The 11,979-nt window shown below is 43.7% G+C and overlaps 1 protein-coding gene across 4 annotated transcripts in view; it reads left to right on the top strand.

Annotated features, from left to right (window-relative positions):
* Window positions 241–11,979, top strand: part of RUFY1 (RUN and FYVE domain containing 1) — a 47,317-nt gene continuing 35,578 nt past the window's right edge. Inside the window, exons 1-4 of one of the 4 annotated variants that reach the window (XM_003123642.4) lie at window positions 241–640; window positions 5,550–5,723; window positions 7,122–7,239; window positions 11,641–11,742. In XM_003123642.4, coding sequence (XP_003123690.1) covers window positions 346–640; window positions 5,550–5,723; window positions 7,122–7,239; window positions 11,641–11,742 — 689 coding nt within the window. In that variant the 5' untranslated portion in view covers window positions 241–345. Of the gene's footprint in view, window positions 641–4,735; window positions 5,371–5,549; window positions 5,724–7,121; window positions 7,240–11,640; window positions 11,743–11,979 lie in introns of those variants that run through there. The other 3 variants (XM_021084324.1, XM_021084325.1, XM_005654945.3) reach the window with 3 other exon arrangements.

The raw sequence follows: 11,979 nt of genomic DNA, 5'->3' as shown, positions 1-11,979 counted from the left end.
AATGACCAAGTAGAAAAAGTTCTAAAATAAAATGAAAATGAGGGTAAAGTGTCACAAAGAAAACAACAGCCATGTGCGCTGTGTTCTAAGCCGGGCTGGATGCACCAAATAAAAGGAGAAAGTCCAAGAATAACTTCCAGGGAAACAAGTCCTCCCAGCTGATGAGGATGTGGGTGCTTCTTACGATTCGTATTTTCCCCAGCTGTTTTAAAGTAAAAAACAAGAAAGGAGGACGGGAAAGAGGAAGAAGACCGTCACGAACCGGGAAACAGAGCAGCGAGAGCGCAAAAACACGCGCCCGCGCGCCGGCCTCGCCGGGTCAGCCGCCCGCCCGGGCCACGTGACATGACCAAGATGGCCGACGGGGAAGACGGCTCCCGGGCGGGGCAGGAGCCCGGGCCAGCGCCGGGGCCGGAGCCGGGAGAAGAGTTTGAGATCGTGGACCGGAGCCAGTTGCCGGGCCCAGGCGAGCAGCAGAGCGCAGCGAAGGCCCGGGCGGCGGCGGAAGGCTGGTCAGCCCCCATCCTGACCCTGGCGCGGAAAGCCACCGGCAACCTGTCGGCGAGCTGCGGGAGCGCGCTGCGCGCGGCCGCGGGGCTGAGCGGCGCGGATGGCGGCGCGGATGGCGCGGTGCGCGCAGGTAGGGTCCGGCCAGGCGCGCCCTGCTTGCATTTCGCCGGGCGGTTGCCGGTTTCGCAGTGAGAGCCAGGTTGGCGAGTGTGTTTAACCGACTCCCCTGTTAGACGAGTTGTTAAAAAACCATCCTGTTAACACGCCTTAACCTATACCGTGCGTTCAAGCCAAGATAAATTGGTGGGCGTGGATGGCCTGAGATTGGAGTGACTCCACCTCCAGTTATGTTCCCCAGCAGCATTTTTATTCTCTTTTGGTGTCTTAAGATTTAAAAATGTACGCATTTAAGCTTGGGAGGTCTGTGTTAATTTTAAAAGGACTTGAAAAGTGAATCCCCACTGTTCTCTTCTTTAAATCCCAAAATGCCATACCGGCTCACACTTCCAAGTTGTCGACCGCATGCGTCCCTGCTCTCCGCTGAGTCAAAGCACCAAGGCGGAGGTCAGGGATTGAGGGTTCCGGGCGAGCTCTACCACCAGCTGCAGACAAGTTATCACATTTCCCAGCCTGTAAAATAAGAGATGTTTTTGATTGATCCAGTGATCTCTTACAGACTTTTTCAGCCTTTGTCATCTAGAATAGAGTTTCAGCAGGTGAGAATAGAATGATTATGATAGAATACGACTTAGAAAGTCCTATAAAGCCAAATATTTAGAGCTATGCTAATCAGTACAGTAGCCACTACCTACATGTGATATTTAAACATTAAAAATTTAGTTTCTCAGTCACAACAGCCACATTTTAAATGCCCAGTAGCCTCCATGTGGCTAGGACAGTGAAAACATTTCCATCATAGAGAGTGCTGTGGGGCACAGCTCACTAAAGGATGAAGTGCTGTCTATGAAGCATTATAGTGTGACTGAGTTTTTTTGATTCCATCCTTTCCACTGGTAAACTGGCTGTAGAAGTCAGCGATGGCACCAAAATAGTGATTTGGGACCAATTCAGTGGTTAAGAAAGATTAATGAGTAAAGTTTAAAATCTGACTTTAGATTCCAGCAGTGGAAAGTAGGACTGGAAAGTAATGAAGAAGCCTGTTCAACTCAGGAGTCTAGTTCCCACTGTCTTGCCACCCTTACACACATCAGTAGATACTTAATTATATGCTCAGAGAGTCAAGGCATAGGATCTTCTGGAGGCCTCTTAGGTAGTAAGCAAGTAATACATGTTAACTGTTTGGCAGTAAATAAAATGTGCCAGTGCCTAGAACTGTGCCTAATGCAGAATAATAAATATTTGTTGAACAAATGCATATTTGAAAAACACTTGTTTTCCCCACTTGTGGTCATGCTATAAATAGCCAGCACTTATATTGTGCTTCCTAGGTGCCAAATATTAGTCTTAGATCTGTACCTATATTAGTTCATTTCATCTTCTCAATAATCCTGGGTGATAGCAGAACTGGCTTTATGGTGTACGGATCAGTACAGGCTTGGATCAGTGTGATCACATAGGACTAGACACTCAAACATGCCCCACAATGGAAAGTCTTATTAATTTTATCCTTGAATTTGTATGTTGTAAGTGGAGTCTGATGGAACTGAGGAGCATTCGTGGGGGCCTTGGAGCTGGGCTGCCATGTGGTCCCATCTGCTGCTGCCTCCCTGGGACAGGTTCTCAGCACCCTGGTCCACTCTGACTGCACCAGGGCCTCACCCTACCCTTCCCTGACTGCACTGCGTCACCACTGCTGGCTCAGGGAGAATTGGGGGGTCAAACTTTAAATCAAAGGACAGGGCCAGATATCCACTGGCCTACCCCAGGCTAGCAGCACCACAGCACATTAGGCAGGTACTGGGCAGGGTCACCCCCAAACAGACAGGGAGTTGCATCCCTGCCGGAAGTTGCAGTCCTCTAGGGCCATGAGAGGGCGAGATTGATTTCAGACCTCTGCCCACGTGGCCCTCCCCATGTGACAGGTACTCTTATTTTCCCCTGTTTATAAAGAGGGAAGCTGAATTAAAGAGAAGTAACTCGACCAAGTTACTTAGAAATGGCAGAGCCGGGAAAAGACAGGCTGCCTGTCAAACCTGTGCTCTTTCTTAGTCACATCACCTCCATGCCTCAATGCCTTTAAATAACTTTATACGTAAAATGCCAAAATATATACTTAGGATTTTAAATTAGTCAATTTAAAGAAAATATTAAATAACTGCCACTTAGATCTGGCAAAAATTGTGAACATGGCTTAGCAAAGGCAGAAGTGTGGGAACCAGCTTGGGATGAGCTATGAAGCTAGTCCCTAACGGTGACCCAGCTTTGAAGCCATCAAGTAGCGATGGGGAGAAGGAAATGGACCTTGGGTAGCATCCTCTGCAGAGGCCTCAGAAAAGCAGGTCAGGAGAAGACAGTGGCTACCACTCCAGCCAGGACCGGCTCATCTTGTCTCTTTTTCATTGCTCTGCTTATCTGCTTGCACAAGCTGTGGGGACAGAGATTGTTGAGAGGCAGCAGTGGAGGAGCAGAGACTGAATGTGAGCAGCACTCTTGCCAGATAAAATTTGTTGAGTGATACAGGTTTAAGGAAAATGCTGTGGAATGTTGTGGAATGCTCTGAATACTTGTTTTAAAGTGTTATCCCACGTGGGCTCTGGTAACCCAACTTGCCACAATGATTGCATTCTCTGAAGTTGTCTTGTTTGGCTTTTTGGTATTTTTTTATGGCTTTTTGGTATTTTTTTAAAGGTAATACATGGTAAAACAAAACAAACCTTACAAAAGAACACTCAGTGTAGAGTAAGTGCTCCTTCCCTAAAACTGTCCTCAATCCTACTGTATTTCAGAGTGTCTGTGCACGACATAGCATGACGTAGTATGTGCCTTCATCTCTACCCTCACAGTTTTCACACAAACCACAGGACATACACCCACACAAGGTTCTACATTGTGCTTTTTAGACTGATTCCTCCTCCTCCTCAAGGTTGAATAACAAAAGTCACTGAAGAAGGCAGTCCTTTTTAAAATTTGTTTTATTGAGGTTTAGTTGATTTACAGTGGTGTGTTAATTTCTGCTATAGAGCACTGACTCAGTTATATATACACACACACACACACTCTTTTTCATATTCTTTTCCATTATGGTATTTCACAGGATATTGAATGTAATTCCTTGTGCTACACAGCAGGACCTTGTTGTTTATCCATGAAGAAGGCATTCTTTAATTTTAAAATTATTTAGATATATATTTGCTATTAAGTAGGTGGTATGTATTATGACTTTCTCCATTGTTTTTCATGGCAAATTTTATTTTTCATGTATCAGAACACCCCTGTACAAATGATATAGTTCCTTCCAAAATGAAACACAAATAACTTTTTCATTTCACATTGCTGAACTCCTTAGGTTAGCCTTTGAGATAAGGGAAAATCCTGAAAATTAGGAAAGTGATGGTTTTCTTGTCAGTACAGAATAATACTATATCATAAGATCTTTCGAGACACCAAGGGCTATTCAAAACAAACTCAAATTTATAAAAAATCCAGTCACTTCTCTATAACTCAGAACCAGAACCCCCCGCCACATACACACACAAAAAGTCTATAGAACTCACTCCCTGGAGTACCCGTTGTGGCTTAGTGGAAATGAATCTGACTAGTATCCATGAGGATGCAGGTTCAAACCCTGGCCTTGCCCAATGGGTTGGCTCGGATCTGACATTGCTGCGGCTATGGCATACACTAGTGGCTACAGCTCTGATCGGACCCCTACCCTGGGAACCTCTATGTGGCACCGGTGCGGCCCTACAAATAATAAAAGAAAAAAACTCACTCCCTGACCTGAATACCAATTGTCTATACCAAAGGTTACAACAAATTTGCAACCCTCTAAGATGTCTATGGCTCATAGTTGCATTTTTTTTTCCTATCTTGCACAGTATAAAAGCACTTAAAATTCGCAGAAGAAATGCTAGAAGACTCTGAACGTGAAAAGCTGCTTGACAGCTGTAATAACTACAAACTAAAACATTATCCTTACCCCACCCCCACCCCACCCCAATCCCAAGTAGCAAACATTTAAAAGACTGAATGAGCTAGCGGCTGCGGAGAGGTGCGCGCCGGGCCGGGTCTTGTTTTTCCTGCCAGGACTGTTAAGGTTTATGGTCTACATTTTTAAATTATAGAGTGGCAATTTCCAGGGCTTGAGAGGACACTTCGTAAGCATTTGCTATGAGTATTTGTATTGATTGCAGACTTTTTTACTCTCAAAGCGACGATTGATGGAGTTGAAATGGGAAAGCAGCAGAGTTCATTTAATGCCAACGGTTTCATTTACAAAACGTGTGTAGAACTCGTAATTATCCACTAATTGTGGACGAAAGATGGGCAACGAGAAGCTGAGTCTGGAACTAAGGGGCGTAGGCTTCCCCGAAGACACCGACTATCACAGTCGGACGAAAGGGCTGACCCACTAAGCCGTCCCGACGGTGTGCAGACTAACCCGACCCATCCCGAAAACTGCCACCCACTGTCCCGGAACAGAGGAGTAAACATGGCGCCCGCAAACTCTGAGGGCGTGAGCTGAATGCCCCCAACAGGAATGAGAGTGGGTGGAGCGCTTTCCCGGCACGCCTTCCGGCTTGGGGCAGGGCTTCCTAGAGTTTCAGCCTTTTCATTGGTGGGAATTGTGCGTGGGAGAGACCAATCGCGGAGAATCTTGGTAAGGGCCGTCGCCGTAGCAACACGCGGAGCTACCTGGGAGAGGCCTCTGGAGTCTGACCCACAGTCCTAGCTACCAAGGTGCGGCTTTGACCTCCCTGGGTCAGAGACCGGCTGGCTGCTAACCCCAGTTAATCCGCACATCCCGCGCTTGGAGCAGACCGCCTGGACTGTCTTCCCTTCATTGTCCCGCATGTACCTTCCTCGCCGGAACAACACTCAGACCACTAACGAAGCTGTCCCTGCTTCTTGCCCTACAGCTTCCAAGAGCCAGATGATGGAGGAGCGTGCCAACCTGATGCACATGATGAAACTCAGCATCAAGGTCTTGCTCCAGTCTGCCCTGAGCCTGGGCCGCAGCCTGGATGCCGACCATGCCCCTTTGCAGCAGTTCTTTGTAGTGATGGAGCACTGCCTCAAACATGGGCTGAAAGGTGAGCCTTAGGGGGGCGTTTGGGGGGCGTGGAAATTCGGGCTAGCTGTTTGCTCAGTGTGTATTCATCAAAGCCAAACATTGTTTTGGGTGCTGGGATGACAGCAGCGCACAAAACAAGAGGGGACATTCTAGAGCAGCGCTGTCCAAATGAAATGCCATGCAAGCCGCATATGCGATGTCTAATGTTCTAGTAGCCACGTTTAAAAAAAAAGGGCGAAAACAGATGAAATTAGTTTTAATAACACATGTTATTGAACCCAATATAGACAAAATATTATCATTTTGACACATAATCAGCATACACCTTACTAATGAGAAATTACATTCTTTTCCATACTAAGGCTTAAAATCCACCATGTGTTCTACACTTACAGCACCTCTCCATTGCACTGGCTGCAGTTGAGGTTCTCAGTGGCGCTTGTGGCTAGTAACTGCCTTGGACAGCACAGTTCTAGAAGAGGAGACAGACAATAAATTCGGAAGCAAACATAATTACAGAGTGCTACCAATTCACGGAAGCAAAATGGGTCAAATGATAGGAAATCAAGGGAAAAACCTTTCGGCTAGAGCGAGAGAGGAAAGTCTTCCTGGGGGGAAATGTGAGCTGAGACTCACTGTGTTTGAGACTCATTGAGAAATGTGAGAAAGGAGTCAGTCATGCAAAAGATTTGGGGCAAGAGCCTTTCTAGAAAAACAAAACAAAACAAAACAGGCACAAGTACCTGAGAGGGACTAAACTTGCTTTGCAGAAGACACCAGGTGACTAAAGTGGGCTGAGAAGGAGGAGGGGAGGTAAGTCAGGGAAGTTGGGGTGGGCTGGATCACATAGGTTTTTATAGGTCAGGTGAGGAGTCGGATATTATTCCAAGGGTATTGGAAGGATTTTCAGCAAGGAAAAAACAAGATCTGACTTAGGGTGTTTTTTTTGGGGGGCGGGGTTGTCTTCTTTTAGTTTTTTTTTTTTTTTTAACCTTGACCTATGTGGAGAACAGATTGCAAAGGTGGAGAGGTGACAATATTAAGAGCAGGGACCCCCATTAGGAGGTTATTACAGCAGTTCAGATGAAAAATGGTGATGATTGAAATCAAGCCTTGATTTTGGCATCAGGTAGGAGAGAGAAACGGGAAGGATTTCACAGGTCATCATTTGAGCTGGTATTTTATTTCATGGATAATAAATACTTGGGAGAAGGCATAGTGAGTAGATCAGAGATACCCTGTCATCAGCGGAAGGGAGAGCTCATTTGGTACCTGGCCTCTCCGAGTCCCCAAGACTGGATCAGGAGTAACCAGGCAGCTCTGCAGCATTCACTGGGCTTTGGGGAGAGAGACTGTGGGCCCCTGAAGATATTTTGCAACTTGTTCTTATGAATAACACTTCTGTTTTCCCTTTTAGTTAAGAAGAGTTTTATTGGCCAAAATAAATCTTTCTTTGGTCCTTTGGAGCTGGTGGAGAAACTTTGTCCAGAAGCATCAGATATAGCCACTAGTGTCAGAAATCTGCCAGAATTAAAGTGAGTGAGAAGTAGTTACATCAATTTGATGTTTAAAAAAAAACAAAAACAAAAAACTCCCTGTATTTATCAGTTTCTCAATTTCTTGCCGATAAAGCGTTTTCTGATTTAGAACAAACTAGCACAAGCCCCTCTTTCACTTGGACTTTAGTTCCAGCTCTGCTGCGCATCAACACTTGGGCTTGAGCAAAATTTGCCCCTCTCTGAGCCTCAGTTTCTTTAAAATGGGGACAGGGATTCCTGCTTTTCACACAAGGTGAAATAGTTTGAAAAAGTGTTGTTACCCAAAGAGTAGTCCCAGGAGGAAAAGAAGTTGTTACACTCCTGGAATCACTGCTTCCGATGCCACCGGGCAGTTTTCTGAATAATACAGTGTGGGCCAGATTTTAGATTCCAGGACAAGGGACATCTGTGAAAAGGCTGGGACTAATGAATCATTTACATTGTCTAGGTTTGTCCTTGGGATCCCTATGTATAGGCTGAAAATAAAAAACTGGACAGAAAACAGGCATATCACGGAAACTATTTAGAAGGAGCCCTGGAGATCCTTAGGCCAATGCAAAAGAGTCCCTGCAGGGTCTCCCAGGGGAGTCAACTATCCAGCCTCTGTTTCACCTTCTGCAGAGCCAGCCTGTTCCATTTTCAGGTAGTAATAATAGACACCACCATTAGCTAAAGGCCTGCCATGTGCCAGGAATGGTGCTGAGGAAATTTCATTATCTCATTTTATATGCCGGTGACAAGCCTCTAGGAACTAAACTGTTGGTATCCCTGTCTCCAAGTACGGAAACTGAGACTCAGAGTGGTTAAGTCGTTTGCCCAGGGTCTCGCAGCAAGTGAGTGGTGGAGCCAAGAAAAAAACACAGGTTCGTTGGCCTCTGAAATCCTTTCAATTCCACTCAACTCTGTTGTTGCCGAGCCCTCTGCATTCTTCTCAAGATAGGGTTTAAGCCTTCTGCTCCATCCCTGGTTCAGCTCTCTGGGCCTCTACCACTTAAGGTGAAAACCTTTTGCAGGTGATCACCTTTCACTTGTTTATTTGGTGCCCCTCTCTTGAGCCTCCCAAAAGCCTTCTGCCTTGTTTCTCCAGTTCTTTATGTGGTCCTATTGCCCATCCCCTTCCGACCAGCTCACTCCCTCGGGAGTACAGCACTAGACCTTGTACCTGGGTTGTCTGATTGGCTGGACTCACCCTCCTCCTGCACCCTGGTCTCTGTTCCCACTTAGGCACGGAGGCATTTTTGCAGTCTTATTATGCTAACAAAGAGCTTATTGTCAGCTGAACTCACTGCTTCTGCTCTCTCATTAACTCGGTGGATACTAAACAAGTAACCTGCTTAAGCGCCAGAATCCTGCCCCGTCTGCCAAAGAGGAAAAACACAGAAGAGCCCTCCTCTTCATGCCTCTGCAAGAGTAGCCTTGTTGGGACCCATGTGAGAAAAGGCTACTGCTTTCCTCCATAAAGGGTTGCGGTGTTTTTACTGTTTCATGAAGTAGTAACAAAAGTTCTGAAATTTCTATAGTGTTTTGGAAATTATAACTAGTATTTTTGAGAGGGGAGAGACTGCGTGCACTAAGGTGTTTTGAAACTTGCAGGATGAACTTTGCATCCTGAGAGGCATCTCTCTAAAGTTTAATTTCCTTGTCTAATTGAAACAAAAAATATCCTTTACAGTATGGCCTATCACCCCAAATTTCTCATTGTTTTCATGTCGTGGTTTATTATTAAATATACTGTTAACACAATGAATAAGAGTTCATTGAGTTCTCATCGTGGCTCAGCAGATGAATCTGACTAGCATCCATGAGAACGCAGGTTCTATTCCTGACCTCGCTCAGTGGGTTAAAGATCTGGCATTGCTGTGGTGTAAGTCACAGACTCAGCTGGGATCTGCTGGTATTGTGGCTGTGGCGTAGGCTGGCAGCTACAGCTCCGATTCGACCCCTAGCCTGGGAACCTCCATGTGCTGCAGGTGTGGCCCTAAAAAGATCAAAAAAAAAAAAAAAAAAAAAAAGGAGTTGACATAGTAGCACTGAGACCCAGGCAGCAGATAAGGCTTCTCTCTTTCTTTAAAATTAAAAACAACTGTTTCCCCTTATTACATAACTTTTAATTAGGAAACAAAGCCAAGCAAAAAAATGCTTCTATGCTCAGGAAAAAAAAAACCTGCAATTAAATTATCTTGGTCAAAATCCTTTTAGATGCTTTCAATGCATAGTCACACAAATACATAAGATTCTGTTTTTATTCCCCTGCACCTCCCCCAGTGGCACCATTATTGCACTCCTCATGGAAGACAGTTTGGCACTACCCACCAAAACCACCAGTGCATCTACCCTTTGACCCAGGATTCCACGTTTAGGTGTCTTATCCTGTAGATCTAATCCATGAAAATGACCATTGCAGCCTTATTTGTAGCTACATGAATGGTGCAGTCCAATACTGAAACACTCTGATGAAGCTATGAAAAAAAATGAATGAGAAATTTCCTGTGTATGGAAAAACTTTCCAAATGACAGATACTAAGTGAAATAAGCAAGTTGCGTAACAGCACATAACATTATTTTTTTTGTAAAAAGGGGAGAAAATCAGAATTTGTATTATTTTCATATGCATAGCAATGTGGAAGCAAACCTAAACTAAGATCAGTGTATTAGTGTATGGGGGAAGAGCAACTGGGGGGAAAAAAGTATTATACTGTACATACTGTTTTGTAGCCTTTTTTCCCATTTAATATAATATTTTAAACCTTTTTCCATATAAAGTATTCATCCACAACATCACTTTTAAAATTTATTTTTATTATAGTTGACTTACATTGTTCTGTCAATTTCTGCTGTACAGCAGAGTGGCCCAGTTATATATATATATATATATATATATATGTTCTTTTTCTCCTTCGTCATGTTCCATCACAAGTGATTAGAAATAGTTCCCTGTGCTCTGCAGCAGGACCTCGTTGCTTATCCACTCCAAATGCAGTAGTTTGCATCTACTAACCCCAAATTCCCAGTCCATCCCACTCCCTCCCCCACAACATCATTTCTGAAATGAGCACATAGCTTTCCGTTGTATGGCCCTCACTTTGGGCTTTGTGATTGTCTTCAAATTCTCATTATCTGAACAATGAAGTAGTGACCATCCCCAAGCATATATCTTTATGTATATCCTAAATTATTTCCTTGGGCTATATTACTAGATGTAGAATTTGTATAACCTGCTGTCATCAAATTGCCGGCTGGAAGAATTGTACCAGTTTATGCTCCCACCATGCAGCACATGTCAGTGTTTATTTTTCACATCATCCCAACATTAAATGTATTTTTTTTTTCCTATTTCATTTCCTTTCTTTTTTACTCTAGTTTAACTTCATTTATTGGCAAGGGGGAATCGAAATCAACTTATTGATTAAGTTGGGTGCTCTCTGATCTTTTGATGTAAATATTGACTACAGTCATACCTTTAACACTTTCTTGGATATTACAAATGTAGTTACTCTGCTTAGAAGAGAATCCTGTTTCTTCCTAAATAGTGTTATGTGTACAATTAGGGAGATTTTTTTTTTTCTTTTAATGTTTAAAACATATTTTCAAAATCACACGTGATTTGAGATTGGTTGCACAGCAATGTGAATGTACCTAACATTACTGAACTGTACACTTGAAAATGAGTAAGATGGTAAACTTTAGGGAGTTCCTGTCTTGGCTCAGCAGAAAAGAATCTGACTAGCATCCATGAGGACACAGGTTCGATCCCTGGCCCTCCTCAGTGGTTTAAGGATCCAGTGTTATCTCGAGCTGTGGTGTAGGTTGCCAACTTGGCTCAGATCTGGTGTTGCTGTGGCTGTGGTATAGGCCGGCAGCTGTTGCTCCAGTTCAACCCCTAGCCTGGGAACATCCATAGGCTTCATGTATGGCCTTAAAAAAAAAAAAAAAAAAAAAAGTAAACTTTATATGTGTATTTTACCACAATCAAAAATAAAATTGCCCTTTTGAGCTAATGCCTTAGAAACCCTGCAACACTTTAACAACTATGTTCGCTGTTAGTCTTTTGAAAGAATGGTTATCCCGTTATACAACCTAACCTATTTTCTGGCTCCCCGTGAAATTAAATGAATACATGTAAAGTTTTATCTAATTGTTTTTGTTCCAGAAATCAGGTGTTTGTGGCTTAAATTTTTTTGTCCTTTTTTTGGTGTGTGTGTGGGGGAGTACATGCCCATAATATAGACCTCAAACATTCCCCGGAGGATGCAGTGAGCCATCTCCTCAGCCTTCTGCGTTCACAGACATGTGTATGTGTTAACATGTATTTCTCCTTGGCTAAATTGGCTTTTTCCCCCTTTGTTTTTTGTTGTCGTTGTTAGGCTGTAACAGGCTCATTCTCTGTTTGAATTCCAGGACAGCTGTGGGAAGGGGCAGAGCTTGGCTTTATCTTGCCCTCATGCAGAAGAAACTGGCAGATTATCTGAAAGTGCTTATAGACAATAAACATCTCCTAAGGTATTTCATTAGCTATCTTTGCTGGTCTTTTGCTTTGTAATTAGTACACAGTTCTGTAGATCATTTGGAATTCAAACAAGGATGTATAATGTGCACAGTTCTTATTCAATTTATTACTGAATGTAACTATGTAACTATTCTGTGGCTTAGTTTTAAAATTGCAGTATTTTAGTTTTTTGAGCACTGAGGTCTAAAAGTCATTATGAACGAAGATTCACATTACTTTTCATTTTGAAA

The sequence above is a fragment of the Sus scrofa genome, chromosome 2 (genome assembly GCF_000003025.6).
Source record: "Sus scrofa isolate TJ Tabasco breed Duroc chromosome 2, Sscrofa11.1, whole genome shotgun sequence".
In the NCBI taxonomy this organism is placed as follows: domain Eukaryota; kingdom Metazoa; phylum Chordata; class Mammalia; order Artiodactyla; family Suidae; genus Sus; species Sus scrofa.
This window is presented reverse-complemented; position numbering and strand designations above follow the sequence as displayed.